Source organism: Anolis carolinensis, chromosome 1, assembly GCF_035594765.1.
Source record: "Anolis carolinensis isolate JA03-04 chromosome 1, rAnoCar3.1.pri, whole genome shotgun sequence".
NCBI lineage: Eukaryota > Metazoa > Chordata > Lepidosauria > Squamata > Dactyloidae > Anolis > Anolis carolinensis.
In genome coordinates, this window is record NC_085841.1 from 191,849,417 (window position 1) to 191,863,067 (window position 13,651).

Here is a 13,651-nt window from a genome sequence, read left to right on the forward strand (position 1 = left end):
ACACTACTAGCATTTTGAACATACACCATGTGCCATTTCAAGGGCTTGGTGAGTGGGTCGGTTACACTTTACTGTAGGAAGAGGAAAATAAAGGCCATTCCAAGGCTGATTTTGTATCTTCTGTCCTGACTTTTATCATGAAAAACAGGCTGTGTTTTTTCTTTTTTTATATATTGTGTTTGCCTAGTTTCTTATACACACACACACACACACACACACACACACACTAGAGTCTCACTTATCCAACATTCGCTTATCCAACGTTCTGGATTATCCAGCATAGTCTGCCTTTTAGTAGTCAATGTTTTAATAGTCAATCCTTTCAATACATTGTGATGTTTTGGTGCTAAATTCATAAATACAGTAATTACTACATAACATTGCTGTGTACTGAACTGCTTTTTCTGTCAAATTTGTTGTAAAACATGATGTTTTGGTGCTTGATTTGTAAAATCATAATGTAATTTGATGTTGAATAGGCTTTTCCTTAATCCCTCCTTATTATCCAACATATTCACTTATCCAACATTCTGCTGGCCAGTTTATGTTGGATAAGTGAGATTCTACTGTATAGTGCTTTTAAACATAAAAAGGGTGAGAACAATATTGGTTATAGGAAAGAAAGTGAAAAGGAAGGGGGAGGTGGTGTGGAAAAAAAGGGAGAAGAAGGGAAAAAAAAGAGAGAGAGAGAAAGAAAAATGGAAGAAGAAGAAAAGAGACCACACCAGAAAAAAGAGAAAAAGATGTGTTAAAAAATTTAAAAAGTAGGTTAAAGTTGTACTTCCTGTCTTTTCTTCTGGGTGATAAAATATATTGTTTTATTATCGTTTTTATATGGATATAAAAATAGGCCGTGTTTTTCAAAAGGCAAATAGCAAACAGGGAAAGCAAAGTTCTCATAAGTACTCTTGGATCAAGGAAAGAAGGGAGGAAAGTAGGAAGGAGAAAAATACCCTAGGAAATGGAGCAGGTAAATCATCATCATCATCATTATTTATATTTCACCCTATCTCCCCAGGGGGACTCAGGGCGGAGTCCAGCATACAAAAAGGCAAACATTCAATGCCTTACTAAAAACAAAACATGTAGTGGCAAAATAATCCAGAATAACCTCACATGTAAACGTAAAATTAGAACCTAACATCAATAAATTAAAATGTAAGAAAGCAAAATTATATAACGACATAAAACCTAAGCATGAGACATTCATATTGATTTACAGGAGCCAACCAAAGTTCACAAAGTCATGTGGGTTGATTGTGTGGCCAGTGATGACCGCTGGGCCGACATGGATTAGCACGGCCCAAATACAACCACAGTTCTCAACCAGAGGCCTGGTACTGATATCTCATTATCTAATCCTCCTCAATATACTGTCTCATGATGTTTTACGGCACATGTGCACTGACCACTTTGCACAAATAGATGCCCAGATCAGCATAGAGCTGATCCTATTTAACATGGGACAAAAGTGTGCAATGCGGTCTTGACCCACATTAACCAAAGTCACAGATTATTTTGAATTCTATCCCAGACTTCAGAGCAGGCATGAGCAAATTTGGGCATGAGGGGGCAGGACACATGTTGACTGCCCCAATCCTTCTCCCCCAATCCTCAAGCTGTCCTCTTGGCATTATGCCAGGAGGAGGATGAGACAGATGGTGTCTGAGAGTGCTCTGGAGGACTCTCAGCTGCCACGTGCCTTCCTTGAGCTATCCTCCCATCATAAGGATGAAGCCGCTCACACCATCCTTATGCCAGGAGGAGGACACTGCTGCGTGACTTCCTCCCCTGTCTTTTTGACATAAGGATACAGCAAGCCACCATGTCCTTATGCCAGGAGAATGGGTAAAATGAGGAGGGCCTGAGGTGAGCATCCGGGGGCTGCTTTAGTTTGCCCATGCCAGCTTCAGAGCAATCTGTGACATGCAAACAATTAGGTCACTTCCAAGATGGAACTATCCGCAACAGCTAGTTACACCATCGTCCAGTGTTTGCTGAGCTTAGACAGATTGGGGACATGGGATGGCACTCTCTATCTCATTCTTCCTTGTCATAACAGTGTCTGGGCATGATCTGGATCTTGCTGGTTAGTTGTCACCTGGGGTGATGCTGGCCAGGGAAAACAGGCGATTAGGTAAGTGATTCCTCCTTTCCTCCTTTCCCCATCCTTGTTGTTCTGGCACCTCAACCAACATAACTCCAAGCAAAGACTGACCAGCAGGACCCATACTGCTCCTGGAAGCTGCCATACCAAGGAGAACAGGAGGGGATAGTAAGGGTGCCTGACCAGCAGCATCAAACTGGGCTTGGCACTGAGGTCAGAGACCATGCCAGATTGGTCCTGAAAAAAGGGGTCAGTGTAGATCTGCTTTAATCATGGTCTGTACTGTGGGGAGGAGCACTTGCAGAATGGGCATGTATTCCTTCAAATCTCATGAAGGGCTTCTACGACATCATTTGAGGTCACTCTTCTCAAACCTGATGTCCTCCAGGCATGTCCCTCCAAGCTCTTATCATTTCTGTATGGTATAGGTGAATTTTACATGCTTTTAAAAGACTATGGGTCCATTTTTCAAGTGTCTGGAAAGCTGATATTGGATTACAAAAGTATATTAGAAATAAGTATCACCATACTTCTGTTATTGAATTTAATAAAGATTTGTTATCAATGTAATTACTATTTAATATTATAATATTCTCCAGGAGAGAGTTAAGATCACGGGAAGTATATTGGATTTTAAAATGTCAAAATCTGAATGTTATTCCATAGCTCAACCTTTTCCTGATTCTTCCTGTGGGCCATACACTTATTTCAGGCAAAATTAGAATGTGATTAATCATCTCTTTAAAAGAAAACCGTTTCTTAACTTAACCTTTAGAGCAATGGTAGAAATAACTGTTTTTTTCTGACTCAAAGTATAAATGGGCTTTGAGCTAATGTGTCTGGCTCCATCTAAAAGTAAGACATAAATATAAAGAATCAGCACATTAAACCTAACTGCTAGGAAAGCTAAAGAGTCAAGTACGTGTGGCAAAACTGTGTACCTAACTAGACAAGATTATTTCTTCAAATAATTTCCCCACTTTTTACTATACAAACAACTATATAAATAGGTTAGGTAAAAGTTTTCCCCTGACATTAAGTCTAGCTGTGTCCAACTCTGGGAGTTGGTGCTTATTTCCATTTCTAAGCCGAAGAGCCGGCGTTGTCCGTAGACACCTCAAAGATCACGTGGCTGGCATGACTGCATGGAGCGCTGTTACCTTCCTACTGGAGCGGTACCTATTGATCTACTCATATTTGTATGTTTTTGAACTTCTAGTTTGGCAGAAGCTGAGGCTAACAGCAGGAGCTCACCCCGCTCCCCGGATTTGAACTATCGACCTTTCTTTGTATAGCAGTTTAACCTGCTGGAGTGGTACCTATTGTTCTACTCACATTTGCATGTTTTCAACTGCTAGTTTGGCAGAAGCTGGGGCTAATAGCGGGAGCTCACCCCAGTCCACGGATTCGAATTGCTGACCTTTCTTTGTATAGTGGTTTAACCTGTTGTGCCATCGGGGACATATGTGGGTGAATTTCTTTCTTCACTTCAGTATTCAATAGCCCTGATTTCATGAACACAAACTGAAGACAGAAAAAATGTTCACAAACCTGCTCCAGCTCATTTGACTTGTCTTTCATATCCTCTTGATCAATCTTCTCTTTCTGTTTTTCTTTTTCTGCTTTGATATCATCATCAAAATGATCAGAATTAGCTAGTTTTCCCTCTTGTGGGTCCTCCTGTTAAATGAAAGGAAGAGCTACTGCACTGAGCCAAGCAATAAAAATAGTATCTGACTTGTCAAATAGTTGTATACATATTTAAAGTATGCACACAATTGCCCTCTGTTAATATCCACGCTTGACACTTCTATTTTTACCAACATTTATAGGCCACTTTTCTACCAGAGAGGCCCTCCAACCAAAGCTGCTTACAAAACTATAAAAAGCAATGCAATATAAATAAAAACCAAAGCAAGATGAGAAATTGTATGATCCAGTTATCATACAATTGGCACCCACCATTAAAGATGATGAAACCCAGCCCTGTCAGCATTTTGCCTTTTCTATAATAATCGGGGCCTGTCATATAAATATACGAAAATAAATAAATAAAAGAACATAATTAGACCCCACTGAATCCCAAATTGTAGATCTTTCACTGTTTTTTTGTCCTGTTGTCCACAGAACCCAGTGAGAATCAGAACGGCCATTATCTGAATGGCTCTAGCTGATCTCCATGACTATGTCAGAGTGATGGAACCTAACCATTCTCCATTTCTCCTTAATATGCTAGGTAAATTGTCATGTCTTCTGAAGTCCTGTCCATATCTGACATATTTCCAGCTGGATGCAACAAAAAGCTCTCGTATAATGCTGCCCTGTCACATCTACCAGTGGTGGCTTTTCTTGACACTTTAATGCCAACACATTTCTTCAATGATAATATTAATCTCTTCTGAAAGGTCAGAAGGCAATTCTAGCTCAGCAGTTGGATTCTAAACATTCGCTTCTGGTACAGACATTCATAGGATGGATATGTAAATATCCAAGATCTTTTTCTCTAACAGGAAGGAAAGAATTACCTCCAGCTTGTCTTCCAGTTCTGTTAAGGAACTGCACAGTTCACCGACAGAATCAAGAACTTCTTTGTACTTTGCTCCTAATTTTTCAACATACCGCTTTCCTTCTTCAATACCTGTAATTTGGGGAGGAGGGAAACATGGTGGTAGATCAAGCGTTATTTTTGCACTAGCCTGACGAAGCATAAGGACATGCCTATGTTTAGGGCAGGAATGAGCAATTGTGAACATTAACCCCCCAGAAGACCTTGGTGGACCATACCCCCAATTGCACTTGCTCTCACAAAAATTGCACCTGATCACACTGATCACAGGAGCATACTCTGGGGCATTGCTGAGTTCCTGGGGGTCATTTGGGGATATTCTGAGGAAATAAATGGTCCAGTAAGGCTCTAAACATGGTGGAAATGCCACCCCCTAGATTTCATTTTTGGCATTTTGGAGCAAAACCAGATAGTGGTCCCAGTGAGCCATAAAAATGCTCCTGAGTGAATCACACACACTTCAAGAATTGCCCTTTGCCAACTCCTGCTTTAGGGCAGATACGTTTGTTTGTTTGTTTACATATAGCTCTGTGTAGTGAAATCCTGAATCTCTGATTATGGATCTTTGCTGCCTCTGACATCTTTCCTGTTCTTATATATAGTGCATTTCCATATTATAATACAATTACAGTAGAGTCTCACTTATCCAACGTTCTGGATTATCCAACGCATTTTTGTAGTCAATGTTTTCAATGCATTGTGATATTTTGGTGATAAATTCGTAAATACAGTAATTACTACATAGCATTAATGTGTAATGAACTACTTTTTCTGTCAACAGTATTGTATAACATGATGATTTGGTGCTTAATTTGTAAAATCATAACCTATTTTGATGTTTAATAGGCTTTTTCTTAATCTCTCTTTATTATCCAACATATTTACTTATCCAACGTTCTGCTGGCCCATTTATGTTGGATAAGTGAGACTACTGTATATACAGTGTTCACTCCCTTATTGCGGGAGTTACGTTCCAGGACCACCTGCAATAAGTGAAAATCTGCGAAGTAGGGATGCTATATTTATTTTAATATTTATACATTATTTTATTAGTTATACACTATTTTAAGTCTTTATCAACCAATCGTGTGTTGATAAATCGCTTTCTCCTCTCATTGCTGCATGGGCTCCTTTTCTGTCCCCTTGGATTCTCCTTCCTCCCTTCCTTAGCCTGTAAATTGTACATTTTTATGATTTATAATAGTCTTTTAGAGTTTATTGAAAAACCACGTAACAGCAAATCCACAAAAATTGAACTGCGAAGTAGTGAAGGAACACTGTATGTAAGATTTCCCAGTTTTTATGCAGTTTTCTCTCAGATTGTTAAAACTAAACTAGAAATGTGGAGTAACAAATTGATAAGAGTCATTTAAATTATTCAGAAAGAATGGGAATGATGTTAAAGAACTAAAATAATGAACTTCTAATTTTGGACTATTTTGACAAAGCATTTTAAAACAAATTATTTCCAACATGTAGTTTGAATAGAGCTATCGCTGTTGCTCAGCACACTGTGATTCCTGATTGCTATCATTCTGTATTTCCTTTGTTATGACTTGTGTGAGGTTGACATAGAGTATCAATGACATTGTATAAATTAAAATTAAATGATTGAAAAAGCAGACCCCAAGAAAATGCAGTCTTAAAAATCACATATTGACTATAAATATGTTAAAATGCACACAAATATTGTTTTCAGTGCAGAAAATGCTGTAGCTGGAGAATTTCTTTTGCACAAAATTGTATATGGTATTATTAAGGGAATCCTACATTTTCTTTGCAGGGAACAGCATCTCTTTTTAAAGCAACCCCCCCCCCCCCCCAGCATTTTCTGCACAGATAGGTCTGTTTCCTCTGTAGAAAAGGTTGGGGTTTTTTTGTTGGAAAAAATATGAATTTTGCACAGAGTAAGTTCAACCTGTGAAGATTCCCTTCAGTTATGGGTTCTCATCTGGTCTTCTGACCTCGAGAAACACATTGTTTCACAATTTTCATATATTTTCAAATATATTTTTCATCCCTGTTGAGAAAATGCGTATTATGGTATCTAATATATTTTTATTTTGAAAAAAGGGTATCTTGGAATGATTAAAGCTCTGTTTTTCTTTCCTCTCCTCAGGAACACTCTTGCAGTTTCCAAAGTAATGAACCATCTAAGACAGTGGTTCTCAACCTGTGGATCCCCGTATGGTTTGGCCTTCAACTCCCAGAAATCCTAACAGCTGGTAAACTGGCTGGGATTTCTGGGAGTTGTAGGCCAAAAGACTTGGGGACCCACAGGTTGAGAACCACTGATCTAAGACTTACCATATAAGTCTTTTGCAAGTTTAGTGATTGTTTGAATTCTTTCTTCCTGTTGAGGAACCATAGGCTCAACAAACTTGTTGAATTGTTTGTGTAGTATTTCTACTGCTTCCTTCGTCTTGCACTCTGTTGAATATTTTTCAACTCTAACTACTGTAGCACTCGCTTCTTCACACCAAAACTGGCACTACATTGGGAAAAAGAAACAAAAATCCCATTGTACAAAACAATGTAGTTCAAGCAAATGCAAATTACTTGTCTCATTATTTTCCTATGCAACAAAGAATACCATCCTAAAATATAGTGGATATCAGTGTTCAAGGATGAATTTTGACAATCTCAGATGGTTTATGTTAATGTCACCATATTGGTAGGAGATATATATATATATAATCTTAAATCAGAATTCATATATGTGTGTGTCTGCATGTATATGTGTGAATTAATACATACACACATAGATGATTGATGCTGATTTAAGATGACTGTCAGCATTTATTGATATTAGGACGTTCACCATTTTTTTCAGTAGTGCATATTCATTCTACCATATAAAATGTGTCAAATATTTCTTCTAATCATCGCTGAAGTGTGGTTGGGGGGATTGCTGTTTTGTTTTGTTTTTTAAAATGAGATATAGCTGTTTGACGTATTATGAAATTCAGATTGGTTATGCAGTTAATCACAACTGGGAGTTGAATGGCTTTATTATTAAATGGGAAAGTAGTGAATCAGAAAAATGCATCTTCTCATATATACCTGCAGGATTTGAGGGAAAGAAAAAGTGTAATTTTGAACTATATTTCTTTAAGATAGGAAAGAAAACACAAAACGAATATTAACAATCTGTTTCATGGTGAGATATATGTTGGGAATTTATGCAAGGTTGTTCCATTAATGATACAAATCAAACATAAGTTTAAGTAGTAGTAATGATAGTATTCTAGATTTGCTTTATAACCGATGCTATACATTATAAAGCGAAGCCATCAATTCGGGGGAAGTGGGATTGATGTTTGATGTTTGATTTCTAATTATACAAGAACATTCAGTATGTAAAACTATTGAAATATCAGATTTGGCCAAAATTAATTCATTAGTGTGCATTCTACACCAAGTAGCTATCAAATTGAGCTAACATTTATCACAGCCTCCACATTTGGTTCAATTACTAAACATAGTTTAAATTAGTATAAATATATAATATATATTGGATGGGTGGAATGAAATCCACAAAAACACATGTTGAAATGAATATATCAGTATTGAAAACATTGCTACATTTCTTCCCCCACTTTAACTATAGGATTATGCATTGAGTTATTACAGCAAGTCTTACAGCCTGCTTTGTTTTGTAAGAATTATCTGTTAATTTAAATTATCACCTGGGCTTGCTGATCCCATAACATTTGAAAAATGGTTATAAAATGTTGGTAGGTTTTATGTAGTTCTTCTTGATATTACTTTTAGTAATAGTATTATGATACAGCTGCTGCTTCATTTATGCCATTTAACCTCCTCATCCCTGTATGTCTGACCTGGCTACATAAACAGGCCTTCTCAGTCCCAAAACAGGTTCCTTGTACAGTAGAGTCTCACTTATCCAACATAAATGGGCCGGCAGGACGTTTGGGGAAGCAAAAATGTTGGATAATAAGGAGGGATTTCAGAAAGTTACGTTATGATTTTACAAATTAAGCACCAAAATATCATGTTTTACAACAAATCAACAGAAAAAAGAAGTTCAATACATGGTAACATTATGTAGTAATTACTGTAATTACCAAAACATCGCAATGTATTGAAAACATTGACTATAAAAACACTGACTACTAAAAGGCAGACTGCATTGGATAATATAGAATATTGGATAAGTGAAGGTTGGATAAGCGAGACTCTACTATATATATCACTTGTTGAATCATGCACTGTTTGTGACTGTAAATCTGATACATGTGTAACTGAATACCCAAAGATGTACGTTGTTTTTCATCACTGCATTGCTTTTCAATTAGATGCACATTTAAATACTTCCATATTAGAATGTATCTGTATATCCTTTTATGAAAACATAGCTGGGGAAGTTGTATTTTCAGTGTTATTAGGCTGAAGTTGATTATTATAATAAACGAGCTTGCAAAACTCCATAAAATCGAAACAATGGTTTATAAATTTAAATAAAACAAAAAATCCTAAAATTCAGAGTGTAAATAGTTGGGTAAATTAAGAGTTGGATAAATGGGAAAGAGGTATATTCATTTAACACCAGGCCTGTTCAGTAAGATCTGTTACCATTTCAAAATGCAAAGTGATGACCACTGACACTGCACATTCATAGACATTTCTCCCATATCTCAGAACTGATCTTTTATCCCAACCACAACATGCATTTATGTCTTTTTATACCTCTTCCATCAGCTGCTGTAGGTGTTCCATGAGGTCTAAATTTTGCTTGTAATCTTCCATATTTTTGCCAAATTCACTCAGTTGCTTCTCTAGTTCACTGATTGACTCAGAAAGTATGCCAGCTTTATCATTAGGTAATGCTGGCAGGGAATCTAAGATTTTCTTCTTTAAATTCTCTTCTTTCTTTTTCAGTACCTGTTCCAAAGAAAATAATGATGATAAATGTTATCAACATTGTTAGTGTGTTCAATCTGTATATGTGGGTGTTATGTGTAATGTCAGCCAAGAAATAAGATACAGTTCCAGTTTTCAACAACTACCTAAAACTTGGACCAGGAACTAGTGGTGTACTTGCCTCTGTAAGTGACAATTGTTACCATCCATGTATCTATGCTAGTGAAACAACAGAAATCTGGCCTGTTTTCTTTTCGTTTTGAATTTTGGGTGTCCCCCCCCCCTCCCCAGTTCTGTTTTTGGGAAAATTCTTCCTGAAACAGAAACAGAACTCCGGATCCCAAATTACAAATCCGAACAGCCCACTTCCTAATCTCCCGGAAACTTCCCAAAAACAGCATGGGGGGCGGGGGGGGCGGTGGTGACCCAGAATTCAAAACGAAACAGAACAAAAACAGAACCGATTTCTGTCATTTCACACACCATTAATCTGTGCTATAACCCACTCCAAAGGACTGGGGAAACACATGGAAATGCTTTTTGACATTACAGAGGCCTGCAATGCATTTAAAGCATACTAAAATTATGTTGTTATATCTATTCCCAAATCTATATTCCCCCACCCCTCCTTTCATTCACAAAGTGTTATGAAAAACACACCTCTTTCAATTTTATTTATTCTATTTATTCTAATTTCACACATTACATATAATTATTATGTTTTCTAATTGTTCACCCACAATCATTTTTGGACATTTGGTGGCTTAATTTTGCCACTGATTTTACATATGGAGCTCATAAATGGCTTCCATATAACCCTGATACCATTACCAAGGTGTTGTGTCATCTCTATTAGAATCGGTACCCTGAAGGTTGGACAGATACATGTGACCTCACCTCTGATATACCACTTTGCACATTGCATAGATTGGCTGATACAGCAAACCTTGCCAGATATTTACCAGACATCCATGACTTGATGCCCTGCTTGAGCATTTGCTGGTCTGGAAACCGCTGGTCCAATGGCCCCTCTACCTTACTTTGTCTGCATACTGTACTATCTAATAGAGGGAAAATGTACACTAGAAATGTATTCTTTTCCCAGAGGTTTTGAATCTCTGTGCCTAAGTTTCAATATTTATAATTTTTCCTGTTGTTTGGCACCAATTCTGCTATCCCCAGGAACTGCTATATTTGCAGCCCAAATCGTGCTTTCTGCAACCACAGTTATGTTTGTCATATGTTTTAATGATTTGACTCTTAAAGCCACACAAGATTTTTAATCCAATGTTTTGACAATTTTTAAAGCCTATATTCAGGAGTTTGTTTGTTTTTTTAGATGTTAGCTCTCATACACATGCATAGTGTGAAGTCTTGGCTCTGTCTTTCCTCTCCTTTGCTTTAGTTCCCTCTGTTTAGGTTTTCCAATAGTGTAGATGCCTCCATTTGTATTAGTTTTGGGGTGGAGCATAAAAATCTCCCAAGAGGCTAGCCTTAGTTGGTCTGTTCCATTGGCCTGTTACAGAGTTCTCTTGTTAGACTCCCTTTTTCTTTCTGCAACAGAGCTACAGTCATTACAGGCTTGGTCACTGTCTGGTAATCTTAGGCCCAGCAATCCAAAACAGGCATCCTTAGCACTAAACTCTGCAATTTAGCAGTATTCATATACCATGAGTCCCAGTGACAACAGAAGCTTGTGGTCAGCCCAAGCTTCATAAAGTACAATTCCAACGCTTTACGTCAGAGGCAAAAGACTTTCAAGGATTCCAGAGAGATGACTACGACCAGCTAAGTTTTAAGCTATCTTGCAATAGCACCGGGTGGAATTAACCCTTTATTCATCTTGTTTTCAGTAAACTTGTTTTGGTTAACTTTCATCTTGCCTAAAGTGTCTCTGTATGTTAAAGTCTTGATCTTAACAGAAGGTATACATATAGCCCCTGAGTAAAGCCAGACACTATAGTTTTCCCAAAGGCTCGGGTGTGCCATTACACATAAGTGCCAATGTATAATTGTAGTCAGATTATACATTCAGCTTTTGCAATCTGTTTAGTGTGGTGGGCTTTGTCAATCTAAATAACATAGCTGTTGCTGCTGCTCCACTTAAAGCCCCCATTTCCCCCCTAAATTGGCACTCCAGATAGCTTACAAAATAAAATGGATACAGGTATTGTTTATATATACCAGGACTGTAATATAATGATTATAATGTATATAATGGCAAGGGTTCTTTGATTGTGCTTTTTCTGCATGGCAGGGGGTTGGACTGGATGGCCCATGCAGTCTTTTCCAACTCTATGATTCTCTGATAATGGTGATAGACAAACAGAGATTTAAAAACTGGTCCAGTTTGAAAACCCAGAAATCCCTAAGCCAATTACTAAAAGAAAAAGAGCATATGACCTTTGGTGTTCTGTTACATCAGCTGCTGTAGGAAAAATACCTGATGAATGATGCCTGTCATGTCTACATTTTTGGGATAAATCTTATGCATGAATTACAGTACTTCAGCGGCTATTGTTACCTGCATTTTTTCAGAATATGCCTCAACTTGCTGTATTTGAATTCTTAGGGTCTTCAGGTTTCTTGCTTTTTCGCTTTTCTTGCTATAGTTAAATTTCATGTTGTTGAATTTCTTTTTGAGATCTTTAAATGATTCTCTGATCTGGAAAAAATTAAAGGCGGAGAACTGTGAAACCAGTATAAAGTGAACTAAAAACTATACTTAGGTACCTAAGCATTTGAGTAAAGTAAGATCTGGATCCCATTGGTAGTTCCATAGTGAAACCATTGAAACTGATAGATACATAGGTGCTGATTCACCATTCAACAATTGATTTGACAGATGCACACTTTTTTTTTCAAAGATGGGGATAATTTGTACATGGGAAAAATAGGTAAACTAGAATTTGTAAAGAGTAGTGTAGGTAATTTATTTGGCTGAAAGCCAAGGGTTGTGAAAACAAGTCAGTTCCATCAATAAAGTACTTAAAAACATCACCAATAAATAATTAATGCAGATATCTTCGCTTATCCAACGTTTTGTATTATCCAACACAGTTTGCCTTTTAGTAGTAAATTTTTTTGTAGTCAATGTTTTCAATACATCGCGATGTTTTGGTGCTAATTTTTAAATTGTTTTAGATTTTAGCCTGTTCTTGTAAGCCGCCTCGAGCCCTAGGGGAGTGGCGGCATATAAGCCTGAATAATAAATAAATAAATAAATTTGTAAATACAGTAATTACTGCTTAATGTTACCGTGTATTGAACTGCTTTTTCTGTCAATTTGTTGTAAAACATGATGTTTTGGTGCTTAATTTGTAAAATCATAAAATAATTTGATGTTTAATAGTCTTTTCCTTAATCCCTCCTTATTATCCAACATTTTTGCTTATCCAACGTTCTGCTGGCCCATTTATGTTGGATAAGCAAGACTCTACTGTAATCAAATGCCATAAAGAACACATATTTGCACAAAACTTACGATCCAAGCCCATAAGCTACGATCCAGGAGTAAACATGTACACATTGCTTTTAGACACAGAAGAGGGTTGTAAGCCTCCTCCTTCATTATTTTAATTAAAAACAATATGATAATCAACCCTAAATGTCCCACTGGAACCTTCCTATTCCATCTGTGATCAGGACTGCAGGTCATATTTATTTTTGGTATTTATTCTTTCCGGGTTATCTTCTTCTCCACTTGCTGGGTGGTTTTGTGATCTAAACATGCTGCTTTCTCATTGGTCTTGCTATTTGAGCTCTAGTTTCTGAAATCCAAACAACTAATGTGATTAAGCTCTAGCTCACTGAATTTGATATTCACATGAACTTTCATAAGGGTGTATTTAGAAAGGAATTAATTGCTTCTTGGATATCCCTGGCAAAGTAAGCATTGTGCTGCAAAGTCATGGCACTAAATGCCATCTCAAAAGCAACAACATTACAAAGTTATATGTGGGTTGGTTTGTTAGAAGCAGGTCCATGTTTCGCCAGGATTTCTACATGCTGTATCAAAACAGGAAGAAAGGCAGTTTCTTATAGTCAACATGGTGGATTTGAGTCCCATTTACAGAAAATATTTTTGTTTCCCA

At 37.2% G+C, this 13,651-nt stretch overlaps 1 protein-coding gene across 6 annotated transcripts in view; it reads right to left on the reverse strand.

Annotated features, from left to right (window-relative positions):
- Window positions 1-13,651, reverse strand: part of ccdc141 (coiled-coil domain containing 141) — a 192,447-nt gene that overhangs the window by 35,690 nt on the left and 143,106 nt on the right. For all 6 annotated transcript variants that reach the window (XM_062962957.1, XM_062962973.1, XM_062962964.1 and 3 more), the window contains exons 19-23: window positions 12,082-12,222; window positions 9,384-9,578; window positions 6,981-7,164; window positions 4,633-4,745; window positions 3,659-3,787 (exon numbers count right to left, since the gene is read on the reverse strand). In XM_062962957.1, coding sequence (XP_062819027.1) covers window positions 3,659-3,787; window positions 4,633-4,745; window positions 6,981-7,164; window positions 9,384-9,578; window positions 12,082-12,222 — 762 coding nt within the window. The remainder of the gene's footprint in view (window positions 1-3,658; window positions 3,788-4,632; window positions 4,746-6,980; window positions 7,165-9,383; window positions 9,579-12,081; window positions 12,223-13,651) is intronic.